The 14631-nt window shown below is 37.6% G+C and overlaps 1 protein-coding gene and 1 long non-coding RNA gene across 7 annotated transcripts in view; one reads left to right on the forward strand and one right to left on the reverse strand.

The window, feature by feature from the left end:
* Window positions 1–14631, forward strand: part of LOC147823368 (uncharacterized) — a 74739-nt gene that overhangs the window by 9346 nt on the left and 50762 nt on the right. For 5 of the 6 annotated variants that reach the window (XR_015443965.1, XR_015443963.1, XR_015443961.1 and 2 more), the window contains one exon: window positions 11407–11499. The exons of the other annotated variant lie outside the window; for it this stretch is intronic. This is a non-coding gene — a long non-coding RNA (uncharacterized LOC147823368). The remainder of the gene's footprint in view (window positions 1–11406; window positions 11500–14631) is intronic. 6 annotated transcript variants of the gene reach the window in all.
* The window catches only part of Frem3 (FRAS1 related extracellular matrix 3), a 64354-nt gene continuing 57636 nt past the window's right edge, over window positions 7914–14631 (reverse strand). The window contains 3 exon segments of the mRNA XM_021247709.2: window positions 7914–8506; window positions 11721–11768; window positions 11771–11863. Coding sequence (XP_021103368.2) covers window positions 8271–8506; window positions 11721–11768; window positions 11771–11863 — 377 coding nt within the window. The 3' untranslated portion in view covers window positions 7914–8270.

Here is a 14631-nt window from a genome sequence, read left to right on the forward strand (position 1 = left end):
TATTATTGGTTATAGCAAAGAGTAAAATACCTCAGCAGAACTTGTTTTCAATTCATTCCTTTTGCTGACACGCTGTGTTATAATTTAAACTCTTCTTGTGAAAAAAGTAAAGGAATTTGGACAGATGGTCTTTTGGCTAGCTTGCATTAGCCACATACCTTGAGTGTTCATAGAACATGGAACTCGGCTGTACCCAGACCTTTAGAGTCCCCTTTGCCTGTGGGCTTGTGACACTGTGAATACGACCTTTTCACCCTCATCTTTTTCTTGGTTTTCTTGCCTGAACTTTATCAAGAAATGGGTAGCCACTGTTCCTTACTGCAGACCTTCATCTCCTTTGAAATGGGCACTAAGGGTATGGGAGAGAGCACACTTAAATACAGTGGTCTAATTCCCTTTATTCCTTGTCTGGTTTCACTTGATTTGAACATTTAGGAAGGAGATTCTGAAATGCTTCCATATACATTTTGTAATTTGATTTATACATCAACCCTGTGCCATGAGTACAGGAGTCAGATTTTCCTTCTGCTTACAATGAGAAGTTGAGAAGCAAAAAGCGATGAAATGAGTTGTCTGACCCAAGAATTACCTCCTGGTCTGTTGATAATGTGTGTTGTTGTGGGTCATAATGATATTTTATGATTATGTTTGTGATTTATCAAATCCACTGAAGGATTTGACCTCCAGAGAAAATGAACTCCAGAGAAGTTGTGATTGGCTTAACATCATATCTGTGTAGTGATGCAGCTGAAACTAGAATGATCTTCTGCTTGCTAGTTTGGTATTCATGACTTTATACCCTGCTAAAGGCAGCATACTACACTTCAAAAAGAGGTCAAAACTAATAGGACTTACCTTTCTATCAAGGATGAAATGGAAACAGAGGAAGAAATGTTCTTACCACTAGTCACATCCCATTAACAGCAATGCTAAGATTGGAACCCGGGCCTCACAGCTGAAAATAGCCTCTCAGAGTTTTCTAATCTCAAGAATGGTTAGCAATTATCAACTTCCCCTTTTATAAGATTTGTCAGTGCTCCCCCATATATAGTATGGTTCTGAGAGTAAAATAAAAGACCTTGATTTGAGGAATTTTGTGCTCTAGTTTTACCACAAATGAGTAATCTAAGAACTTTTAGAAGTCCAGTGATCACACACAGAATTCCAGTATGGTGGTCTTTTGTGCTCTCTAATAATAAAATTATTAATTAATAAGAAAATTTAAATAATAAAATTAATAACTCAATGGTATGCGACACAGAACTTCCTTTTTCTTTGCTATCTATTCACCAACAATTTCATTTAAGAAAAACAATACAGAATGACTAGAGTTGCCAGAAAACTGCAGAAAATACACCCAGTGATATTTGAACTTCAGATTTCATTTATATTAAAAATTATTCTTTGTTCACCTGAAACTATTTTCATCAGATATCCTGTATTTGTATGTGGAATGACTCTTCTCTCAAGCAACTCATTTTGCATTCTTTTTGAGTGCTCAGCTTTTAATTTATAAACCATGACCTGTTTCTAGAAAACAGAGAGGGATTCAGTTAGACTTTTTAAAACGATCCTATCTTCAATAATTTTTGTTTTCTGAATCCTTTGAGATAGTGTTTTGACCCCTGTGTTATAATATGCCATTCTTTGTGATCTGGTACAAAGTATTAAATTAGAGAATGTGTTATTGTCAGTGATCTTATTTGCCTATGCCTTCTCTACTTGAATTTGATTTTGACTTTCAAATTCAGCTAGATTTATGGAGTACCTTGATCATGAGAACCAATGATGCTCTGGGGATTTTTATATTCTTATAGGCCTTAGTACCAGGAATAGGATACTTCAATTTGATTCATACTTTTGCCATCAAATAGTAATTTGATTCAATCATTTACATTAGGTCCATGATCAGAAAGTATGCCTCATCATGTTTAAATAGAAGGATGCATTTTTTTCCAATATGAGAAATTGAATATTTTCAAAATCCCAACATCAAGGAAGAGAAGGGGAAACAGAAATCCTATTCTAGGACTTAGAAGTCATTGTTCTGAACTTCTACCCAGGTTTTTTGAATCTCATCTGTTATGTTTTCTCCTTACATCAGATATGAAGGGACCTAACAAGACTCTTTGACAGCTGTGGATAATATAGCAGAACAATGCCATTATAACCTAATTAATTTCCTTAATTTCATAAATTTCAATCATGTGCTATTGAGCGCATGTATCTACCAACACAAGCATAGAGTAAATTTGGAAGAAGGTGACTCATAATCTAATTACTCGGACAGAAATTTATTAGCTTTTCCAGGCATTTGCTGTTAGGACTGCAATAGCTACATGATCACTGACAATCTAGAATTCATACCCTTTTATTAAGGGATAATACATTTCCTGGAAATGGGGCACTTAGGTTGCTGGTGATCGTTGTTATAAATAAGATTAGGAGTATCGACATTCTAGTGCTGTAGTGTCAAACAAGTTCTAGAATACATACCTGGTAGCCAATCGTGAAGTCATCAGGATTTGGAGGCTTCTCATAGCGCATCACTATGAGCTGAGCTTTGGGCAGAAGAACAGAGTGCTGATGAACTACAGCTTTGCTCAGATAAATGACTGCCCTTAGTGGCCAGTCATCTTCATTCACTCTGTAAATGGGCACCTTAAATAGTGCCCTGGGTACAGGAATAAAATATACAGCACCTTTCCATGTAGAGTTTGCACATTAGTGGCAACATCATGGGACATCTTGTGCATCTCTGTCATGCTTTCAAAGTCTTAGAAAGCTACAGGATTAATATTTTTAATTTGCTATAAAAATGTTAGCAAAGGAGAAGAGTATGTAAGGAATGACAAATGAACCCAGTTTTCCAAAGTGTGCAATTCCATTCTTGGTAAGAAACCAGGAATTTTTTACTTTTTTAGATCATTAGATCAATTTCATTATCCAACTATAGAATACACTACAGGTTATGATTAAAAATATATAAGGTTTTATGCTAGAAGCTAGAAACCATTGTTTTTCTTCTTCAGCATGTATTACTAGGAAAGAAGCGGGAATGGAACAGACTGACTTAATAGAAAGCACTGTTTGTAATGTTCTCAGAAAAACAAGATGAATGTCTAAATATCTTGTTCATCTAAATGTAGTCCCTTTAGCAAAAATACAAGGAAAGACAGAGTTTTCTGAAAAACACTGAGTGAGATCACTAGATTCAAAACAGAATAATCTGTGGCCCCTCCCTTGCAGCTAAAGATGTGACTATCCCCAGGACACATTACTCACGAGGCTCATAACAGCCTGACCCAAGGTGTCTAGGGGGAATGTTGGGTAGAGCTGAGAGTTACCCTGACTCATGTATATTCTTTTCAATCATTTCTTTGATCTGAATTTTTCCAACCCATAGAAAAAGCCCAATAAACATTTGTTGAATTTAACTGACCTTAAGAGGTTTTTTGATCCTGGCTGTGCAGTACATTGTAAGGTGAATATGTGGATATGGTCTCACCCAGGAATCAGAACTGGAAAGGATCTTAGAAATTGAGCCCAAATTTCTCATTTAACAGAAGAATAAGCAAGGTTAAGTGAGTGTTCTGAGGTGGCTTAGAAAAATCTTTTCTCTGATTGGGAAAACTGAAATCTAGCAGTAAAGCAAAGCACTAGCTGGTAGAAGACAAGGACTTCTCAACCTAACTATGCAGATCACCTCACAGTCAAGAGTCTTCTTATCTGATTCTCAGTCTTTTGGGGCAAGAATTCTTCTTGTATTTGATTCTGTTAAGCACCATGTTAGTTTGAGACTATGTTAAGTCATATCTGAAATGCAAATTTAAAAAAGGCATGCACAAGAAATAGCTTAAAGAAAATGATGGGGCACAGAGAAGTGTTGCATAGTTGGTAAGCTTTGATTTATGTGACATTTATGTTATACAAATAGGTGTAAATATTGTGCATTAAAAACTAGTTAAGAACTAGTTTAGAACTACTTAACTAGTTAACTAGTTTTGGGCACTTTGGGAACTATGCAAACCTTCAACTTTTCTATCTCTCTGCTACTTCCCTTTTATCACTTTAATGTTCATTATGCTTTTTACAAAGGGTGCAAAAACAAAAAGAGGGGGGAAAAGCTTGTGGAGGGAAATCGAACAATTGGCAAAGTGGAGCCTGGACTTTTCTGCAAATTTCAGTAAGGGAAGTCTCACTAAATGACCCAAAAAACCAAAACAGAATCAATACCTGTCTGAATGCTCATGTTTGTGTGTAAGAAGCTTCATGTCTAGCATCAATCAGTGAAGAGAAAGCCATCATTTTTATTTTCAATTGTTGGTTTAATTGACGACAATGCATTTCCCTGGTCTTAGAAACAAAGTAAAAGGCCTCACCTGCCCCACTACTCACCGCAGACTGGCGGTGGCGGCAGGGATGTCAGGCAGAGAAGCCACCACCAGGAATGAATCTGAAGTCTGCTGCAATAAAACACTGAAGGCTTTAAAATGTTTCCTTGCATAAAACTCAAACTTTAAGTAGCTACTTATGAGGATAGGGAAGACAGGAAGCTAATGTTTGTCTCAAGATACAGGACAGCTGTTTGCTCATCAACCTCCACTGTAAAGCTGGTATATAAAAATACCAAAAAGGGAAGCTCCCCACCTCCATCCCAGGCTCCTAGGGCAGAGAAGCTCAACGGGTCCCAGGACCCAGAAGGAAGCTCCCCCACCGCCATCCCAAGCTCCTAGGGTAGAGAAACTGAGCCGGTCCCAGAACCTGGAAGGAAGCTCCCCTGCTGCCATCCCAAGCTCCTAGGGCAGAGAAGGTGAGCCGTGGGGGCACCAGAAGCACTCCCCCCCATGGAAATGAGAAAACACATAAACAAGCCTCAAAAAAAAGACTTCCAGATCACCTACAGCAACCCCGAAGGGAAATGAGATGGAACAATCTGATACTCAACCACCTGGACTCTCTCAACTGGCAACAAAAGAGGATCTGGGAAAAACGAAATCAGAAATAATTACTGAGATAACAGCAAAGATTTTGCTCATGCTGCAAGACATGATTAATAAATCTAGAGAGGACACAGATTAAAAAAATAGAGGATCTGAGGAACAGGATGGAATCCCAACATAGGAAACAAATGGAATCCATAAAACAGATACAAACAGATTTCCAGGAGATTAAAAACTCCATTGAAAATCTGCACAGCAGAATGAACCAATGTGAAGATAGAATTTCAGATATAAAAGATAAGATTGCAATTAGTGACCAGGAAAAGAAAAATTGCTTTAAAATTGTAAAGGAACACGAGAAATCAATCCAGCAGCTGCTAGACGATGCAAAGAATAATATAAGACTGATTGGAGTCAATGAAAAAAGAGGAGAGAGTGCAGATGACATAAAAAAACTGTTCACAGAAGTGATGGCAGAAAACTTCCCAAGAAGGGGAAAAGAACTTGACATACAGATAAGTGAGGCATATGGGACTCCAGCTAGCCTTAATCAAAAAAAATCTGCACATAGGCATATAATAGTTAGGATTCCAGAAATCCAACAGAAGAACAAAATTCTACAAGCAACGAGAGAAAAGAAACAAATCACATACAAAGGAAAGCCCATCAGAATCACAGCAGACTTCTCCATGCAAACCCTCAAGGCAAGAAGAGCTTGGAGTGATGTATTTCAAACCCTAAAGGAAAACAGCCTCCAACCCAGATTGATGTACCCTGCAAAACTATCTTTCAAAATTGATGGAGAAATAAGATACTTTCATGATAAAGAGCACCTCAGGAACTTCATGAATACCAAATTGGCACTCCAAAAAATTTTAGACAATACCCTAGGAAGAGACAATGAGGATCACAACCCCAGGAAATCAGCAGAATGAATCCATTGGGCTTGGCAAATTAAACGCAAAGGGGGAGAATCCAACAAAAAGGAAAAGTCATGACAAGGCTTTTAAAACTTTTAACTTCATCTCCCTAATGAGTGTATAATTCAATCTTATTATTGTACTGATTAGTATTTTTCTGATTCTAGAGTTGCACACCATTCCTTGTGTTATACTGGCTATTTATCATCTTATGTTTACATTTTAATTGGGTTGTCTATTAATGAGCTGTAAGAGTTCTTTATATATTCTGGTCATAGGTTATATGCATTGTAAATATGGTCTGTTTAGGGGCTACTTTTCATTTTAATGATGTCATTTAAAGTTCTAAATATTGATGGAATCTCATTTATCAATTTTTTTCTTTTATACGTTATGTCTTTAAATCCTAGGTAGTTCTTGCCTACCCTGAATTCATAAATATTTTCCCTTATAATTTCTTCTTAAAGCTTCATACTTCTAGGCTTTCTTATTTAGGTTCATAGATCCCTTCAAGTTATTTTCATGTATGGAAAAAAAGGGTTGAGGTTAATTTTTTATATACGGATACCAGGTGTTCTAGTGGCGTTTGCTGAAGACACTGTCTCTTCCTAGACTCTTAAATAGAGTTTATATTCTATAAAATGCTAAAGTTAAATAATCTTTCAAAACTCAGTGGGCCATATATGTGTGGTTCTATTTCTAGATTCTCTGTTTTATTCCAATGATCTATATATCTTTCCTTACACCAACACTGCCTTGATTACTATAGCTTTAGAGGAAGTCTTAAAATTATTTACTAAACGTCTTCCAACACTGTTTTTGTTTTTGTTTTTGTTTTGTTTTTAACTTTTCTAGGTCCTTTTACTCCAACATAACTTTTAAATTTCAATATCCAATTCTTTATTTTTAGCAAGTATACACAGACCTGAATTTTTATATACACCTTATGTTTTCTAATCCTGCTAAATTCAAGTGCAAGTTCTAGGGGCTCCCAGAGATTTCTTAGTATTTTCTCTGTAGATGATCATTTCATCTACATATAAAGATTTTGCTTCTGCCATGCCAATCCTATCCCAGTTGTGTCATTTTATTGCCAGACTATTTTGGTAGGGACTAGGTTTAAAAGTTTAATGGACAGATAAAGAGTAAGCATATCTGCCCTTGTTCCCCACCTTAAGGAGAAAGCATTGTATCATCTCCATTCATATAAGGTGTTCTCCCTGGAAGTATGGAGTACATGTCTTTAATCTGTTGAGAAGTTTCTGTTCTACTTCTAGTCTCCTGATAGCTTTTACCATGAACAGCTGTAGAATTTAGTCCAATACCTTTTCTCCAACTAGTGACAGGATCATATGGCTTTTTCCTTTCCTCTGTTAAAATGATGACTTTTGGGGGTGGATCTTCCAATGCTGAACCAACACTGCCATCCCTATAACAAAACCACTTTCTACATCCTGCCAGATTTGACTTCTAATAGTTTGTTTTGTTAAGCCAATTTCTATCTATGTTCATACTTTTTTCTTCTATTATCTTTATCCAGTTTTAGGATTAGCACAATGTTGATTTCCTAAAATGAGGGGAGAAGTGTTCCTTCTTTTTTCTCCTTTAATTGTTTGATATAATTTATCAGTTAAAATGTTTATGAGCCTGCTGGTGTCATATAGGTAGGTTTTCAAGCTAGGAATATACTTTCTTTAATAGGTGCTATTCAAATTTTATATTTCCTCCAGAGTTAGTTTCATTAATTTGCCTTCCAAGGTACTTCTTAGAAGTTGTCAAATTTATTTTGAAAAAGATTTTTGCAATATGCTTTCTATATCCTTTTCAATTCTGTAAAATCTGTGGTAATGTCTCCTAGATCTTAATATTGTAACTTTAACAATGTATAACTGATATTGTGTAACAGGAAGAAAAGGTCTAAAAGAGCAGGGGAATTGGGAGGGGTAGGGGAAGGGAAAAAAGGGAAAGGAAAAAATATGAGAAGAGGAAAAAATGGAAACAAGGTCTTTGCAAATAGCGCAGGGTAGAGGGGCTGAAGGGATGTCAAGGGAAGGGGAAAAAAATAAGAACCAAGAGACTCATGTAATGGTACAAGATCCCAATGATTAATGTAACTGTATTTTATACCTAAAATGTACCAATAAAGTTAATGGGGGAACAAAAGGTAACAAAGTAAAAGAAAATAGAAAAAGGATAACAAAAGCATGGTTTCAATTTTTATAGGCTCAATCTTTTCACTGTATACATGTATATTTCTATATCCTTGTCACATAAATGATATTTGCACATATCAGCAGAATATTACACCAATGACAGCACTCTTTCATTACCTTCCCAGAGTTGCTGAGCTCTAGAAATGGTAGAGTTAGGAGTCATATTTTGGCTGCTTGTTTCTCTCTTAAGTTTTTCACTCCAAGGAACTGTAAGAACTCTCCTTTCAGTCAGTGGTGTTCTCATTGATAATCATTTTACTTGGTTCTCCAAGCACTGCAGCTCTAGGCACCTGGAGAAGTAATTCAAACTTCTCCAGACCCTCCAGGATGGGCTGTCCCTGGTCTTCAAGGATTGTTACTTGGAACATCTGCATGTTCACTCCTGGGGCAAAGTCCAGATTTTGGCTGATGCTGGTGTCATCTTTTCCAGCTAGCAGGGAGTGAAAATACACTAATCAGACTAGGATTCATTGCTGTAAGTTTATTTTTTCTAGAGAAAAATGGGAGATCTCATCAACTTTGAAAAACATTCCCTTTTGCACTCAAAACTATCAGAATCATGTATTTTGTGGTCTCAATCCCCAGAAAGGGGGGATTTCCTTATTCTATCAAAAGCTATGTGGTCACTCATCCCATGTCCATCGCCATCTTTATCAGACCAGGCCCATCTCTTTTCCCTCAATGTCCACACAGATCTCATTGATTGACACACTCAAGGGCCCTTCAATTTGAAATGGAAGGGTTTCTTTTTATTGTTAATCTTGAGAGTGACTCACAAACTTGACTTCAGGTAGGTGTCACTCATTTGTATGCTCCGGGTTTCTGGTTTAATATTACAATATTCTGCTCAGTTTTATCCAGCCACAAAGTTTCTACCTTTCTCTGGGTTTTTAGTCATTTTTGTAAGTTGGCACATCTGATCATGTAGCTTCTTTGCTACTTATTTGAAAAGCCATCAAATGTGATGATAGCAACAATGATAAACCCATGGAAGAAAATAGAAACTGCCAGGGCTTATAAATGTAGAAATAATTCGAGGAACAGATATTTACATTGTCTCAGAATACTTCTCCATAAAATTCTTGGGAATTGCAAAGAAAAAAGGAGTAATTTTATAATGGGCAGATATCACCTTATCCAAGTGGTCAAAGGTACCACCAGTACAGTGATGGGATAAATTGAAATTGCCATTTGATAGCATGTGATGGGAGCAGAGTTATCTCTGATAGCCATGTTGAAATATATAAGCTGAATCTAATAATGAGGAAACCAACAGACAAACTCAAATTGGGGGAACATTCTATATACTACAAAACATGGATTACCATCTCTGAAAACATCCAGGTGAAAAGCCAAGAAAGGAAAAGGAACTGGTCTAGATTGTTAGGAATGAAAGCAGACACAACAACTAAATACCTTACATGATTTTGGCCTGGATTCTTTTGTTATGAAGAGTGATTTGAATATAATTGTTGGAATTTAAACAAAAGCCTAGGATTATATTGTTGAAATGCATGAAGTTAATTCACCAATCTTATGCTTGTATTGTGTATTCTGAATTTTTTGTAGGAACTAAGCTAAGTTTTTAGAGTAATTTACTCTTGATGACAGAGGAAAAAGTGTTTCACTGTACTTGTTGCTTTCTTTAAGTTTGAGGTTGTTTAAAAAATTTTTTAAAGCTCATCACACAATGGCGTTAATTGAAAACAAAATGGAGTTATGGTAAACCTTGCCAAAGTAGGAGAATAATGGAAAGACGGTTTTGTATCTAATGCAGTTTGGCACAAATCTTGGTCCATTGCTAATTTGTACAAATGGCTTGACTTTATTGAGTCTCTGTTTCTTCAACTGTAAAGTGGGGCTAATTCTAGCTATGTTACCAGGTCATTATGAAGATTATAGACAATCTGGTAATGTTGCCAGCATAGTTTGTGGCAAATAATAGGCACTGAGTACCTAGAAGCTATGATTTTTAACGTAGAAAATTATAATAACTTATAAATATATATGCAAAATCATTATTGTGTATTAACCAGCCTAAGCAGATGTCAGATATATAGTAGGTTCTATAGATTATCAAGTCTAACTTGTTATCTCTGCATCTTTCCCGATTAAACTTGTGAACCATGCCCTGAGTGTGGACAACACTCTATTTGTCTATCCCTACCTGAGAGTGAGCATGTTGCCATTGTTTTCATGCAAAAGGATTATCTAAATGAATTTAAAATTATCTTCTCAACTACAACGAAAAAAGTCAAGTGAACCAACTGATCTATTTACTTTTGCTTCCATGGATACATAATAGGACAAGAAATGACCCTCTTCGAAAACTAAAAAAAAGAAGGAAAAAAATCTCGTAAGAATTATTACTGTTTTCATGTACAATATCCTGTGATATGTTCACTGCAACATTACAGCATGTCAGTTCTTCCATGTGTGAGAACAATGTCTGCTTTTATTTTCTTTATCTGTTTCTAAGTATATGATGAAACTAGTCACATTTTCATATGTAAATGAGCACCTAACTCTTCTTAAGCCATATCAGTGAAGATTTTTAGATTGTTTGGTTTTATTTATAGGAATTTTGCTTTAATCTTAAAATATTCCTCTGAGATTTGGATCTCAGCTATGTTGGTTGTCCATAATTCAGGAGACCAAAAGGAACAAGCAGAAATGAGAAAATGTAACTCTTAATGCAGACGGAGATGCCCCTCTCTTCCTGTTGGGTCCTACTTTTTAAATTTTTCTTGTAAAACCTCTGGTGAGCTGGAAGAGGTATGGTATTCAAAAGTAGTGTTTAGAACCACTAGCCTCACTGTCAGCTAGACCTTCATCACTCTATCAGGAAACACAAAGATGAATGGGACAGGAGGATGTGAAGCTGAAAGACAAAGAGAATGCCCAAGAGTCAAAAGTAAAACCTTCCTTCTCTTCAAAAATCTAAGAGGTGACTGGATTTCTCTAGGAGTTGAGATTTGCCCAGCCACTGTGGGATTCATTCATCTGACATATTATTTATGAGCAACTAAAGTATCTACAAATATTCTGAACACTGGAAAATTAATCTGAGTCCATGACTATCAAGTGGGTCATGAATAAATTATAAAGACTGCTGCTTGAATCTTCTATTTATTTGTACATAGGAAAATTTGTTAGATATATGCCATGGTTAATCTTGATTGCCAACTTGATCAGCTTGAGAGATGCCTAGGTGATTAGTAAAGCATGCTTCTGAGTGTTTGAGTGGGTCATGGAGGTGTAACTTTGGGGACTATATCTGGTCCCTGACTCCTTTCCTCTCTGGCTTTTCCTCTCTGCTTTATATCCCAGCTGCTGTGAACTAAGAGCTTTGCCCCACCACACCTTTCTGCTATGATGTTCCCGCCTTGGAGCCTGTGGATCATGGACTGAGACCTTTGAAATGTGAGCCAAATTAATCCTCTCCTCCTTTAAATTGGAGATGTCAGGTATTTTTATCTCAGCAATGGAAAAGCTAGCTAGTAAAATATACAAAGCATCTATGTGCTCAGGTAGAAGAAACTTTACATCAGAGCCTGCAAAGATTCGGCATGCTTCCATTGGACAGACTAGACCCCCATGTATGTGTGTTGGCTTAATGATAGGTCCTTTCAGTGCCCCCTCACCTTCTGCTGGGGTCTGCTTTGCCTTTCTGGAATGCACAGTGACAGATGGGAAAGATCAGCGCTTCTTCTCCAGACATGTACCTCGAGGTAGCCAGCACTTTCATCACTGTGATACTCCGAATCTCCAAAGTGCAGAGTAGGCTCTAGGGAGGCATGAAGGGACAGACTAAGGATGCTTCAGCTTCCTATGGCATGTTGTTTCTGGCTCTTTGTGAAGGGGTATTTTTTATAATTGCCAGACCAAACAGATCCCATAGATCCTGTTCAATATGTAGTTCAGGGCAAAAAAACCCCATAACAAAACAAAACCTCAAAGCACCCAAAAAGCCATGTCAAAGAGTAGCCTCCGATGACTTTGATTCCAGGAAGTGTTTGGAGATAAAGTAAATAAATGAATAGTTGGAACTGTTCATTTTAAAAAATAAATATAGGCCTGGGATTTAGCTCAGTGGTTCCACTGCCTGCCTCGAAAGCCCAAGGACCAGAATTTGATCCCCGGTACACAAAAAACCCCTATATATATACATATATATAACTCTGTCGAATAAATAGGGGGAAATGTGCCACCTTTAATGCAGGCAAGTTGGCTATTGTTTGGAAGAGATGGTGGGGAAGTTAGGGAGCCTTTTCTCTGCTGTGCTTTTTTTCATGGCATTTGCTGATCCCAGGGTCACACTCCTATCAGGGGGCGGTGGGATCCTGGTAGTTGAAATGCCAGAAATTCTCCCTACAGAGGTAGGGAAGTGGCTCGCTGGAAAGAAGGTGGAGGAGGCCAAGACAGGCACCAGGCTATGGGCAAAGAACATTTTCTAGGAAGATGGAACATTTGACAGTGAGAATGTGAAGCCTGGGCCAGGAAAACAGATGTGGTCCATTCTGTTCTAAAAAGGGTAGCCTATGAATTTACCTATTTAAAGCTTGTACAAGGTTTTGGTGTTATACAAGATACATATTGCCTTAAAAAGGTTTTGAAGTAAGTGTTTTTGTTTGGATTGTGGTATTTGGAGGTAAATATAAACATTTGGGAAGCAGCTTCATGATGCAGGAAAGGAGCTAAGATTGTACAATGGAAAACATCAGCACTACAGAGTTGACATCTTTGCAAACATATTGCAAGGATATATAAATTAAAATTTAAAGTTTTGAGTGTAGAAATCATACCGGTATTTAGCAAGTATCCATTTAGTCTGTATATATTTTAGCAGATCTTGTAAACACTGAGGAAAATTTACTAAAAGTTTTACCATAGCACACAAAACCTTTCATAATCCGAATTGGTCCTCCCCTCCGCTGCCCTAAAATCATCTGGAATCGTACCACACGCTGTGCCCTGTTCCCCAGTTAAACCCATAGTTCACCATGCACCGAATGTGGCATGTGTTTGTGGGCCTCTTTCTTTTTTTTTCTTTGTAATGCTTGAGATTGAACCCAGGGGCTTTTGCATGCTAGGAAAACACTCTCTAACCGAATTATACCCCAGCCCTTTTTAATTTTAAATTTTATTTTGAGACAGGTTTTTGCTAAGTTGCTCAGGCTGGCCCTCAACTTGTGTTTCTTCTGCCTCAGCCTCTCCAGGATCTGAGATTGTAGCAGGGCGGCACCACACCCACTTATGAGCCTCTGTGTTTGCTGGTGAAGCCCTCTGAGCTAGAATGTGCCCGCTTGGCCAATGTGTACTCTTTTCTTGATAGAGTTACTTACTCCATGAAGCCACATTTAATTTTCTCAGGAAATTAGTCATTTTTTACCCCAGTGCTTCTCTAAAAGTTTGCATAGTTCTGTAACTGTGGTGATGGGTCACACTTGGCATTTGCTTGCCTCAGGAATATCGCAGGTAGGAAGCCTGCATCCAAAAAAAGAATGCTAGGTCATCATCTCTCTTCCTTCCAAGAACTGCCACTCCACCTCCTGTTGTCTCCATACTTGGGATGGGAAAGGAAAGAGGAGCAGGAAAGTTTTTTTTAATTTAAAAAATTTTATTTATTTATTTTTTGGACAGGATCTTGCTGTGTAGTTCAGGTTGCCCTTGAACTCATGGTGATCCTCCTGTCTCAGTCTCTAAAGTGCTAAGATTACAGGCCTGAGCCACCATGCCTACCCAGGAAAGTCCTTTCTCCATGACTAACTTCATGGTGATCAGTATCCCCAGGTTGTGAAATATGGAAGAAAAACTGACTGTTTCTCATGTGCACTCTGTGGGTTCTTTTAAAATTTGTCACTCGTATAGTTAGGTATCTGGCTTTCTGTGTTTCTTTGAGGATGAAACATCATTACTGCCTTATTCTGTGTGGTCCCTTCCTCAACCTATTAGCATTTGGCAGCACCTCTATTGAGGACTGTTCAGCCCTCTAGATGGCGCTTTTGGACAAGAAGTGAGACCAGCCCACACTGGCTTTCTCCTGCGCGCAGGGCTTACAAGTGTTCCCTGACAATTCTGATGCATCTTTTCTTTGATATACTCCACAAATACTGCTTAATCCTGATGCAGCCCTTCTCATTTGCTCATCAATGAAAGCAACCAATTAGCTTGTCTCCCACATTGAGATTTTTCTGGGCAGTGCCAGACTCTATAGTTCATTATGTCCTTGATGGACAGGATTTAATGATTAACTTTTGCACATAACACACATGACTTCCTTGATTTTCTTATACACCTCTTAGGTTTTTTTTTTTTTTTTCAGAGTCTCGCTAAGTTTCCCAGACTGGCCTCAAACTCAAAATCCTTCTGCCTCAGCTTACCTGGCTAGAATACCCACCCCCTCTTGATTCACTACCTCTTTGGAAAGTGAAAATGTTAGTGCTACCATTGTATCATGCTGTTTTGTGTTTGTCTTAGAGTCTTATGAATTTCCCAAGATCAGGGGCTATATTCCATACACACATTGTATCTTTGTACCTTCAGTGACATAAT

This window comes from Heterocephalus glaber, unplaced genomic scaffold (assembly GCF_053883595.1).
Source record: "Heterocephalus glaber isolate CG9 unplaced genomic scaffold, H.glaber_assembly_v1.0 deba00001587, whole genome shotgun sequence".
Taxonomy (NCBI): Eukaryota; Metazoa; Chordata; class Mammalia; order Rodentia; family Bathyergidae; genus Heterocephalus; species Heterocephalus glaber.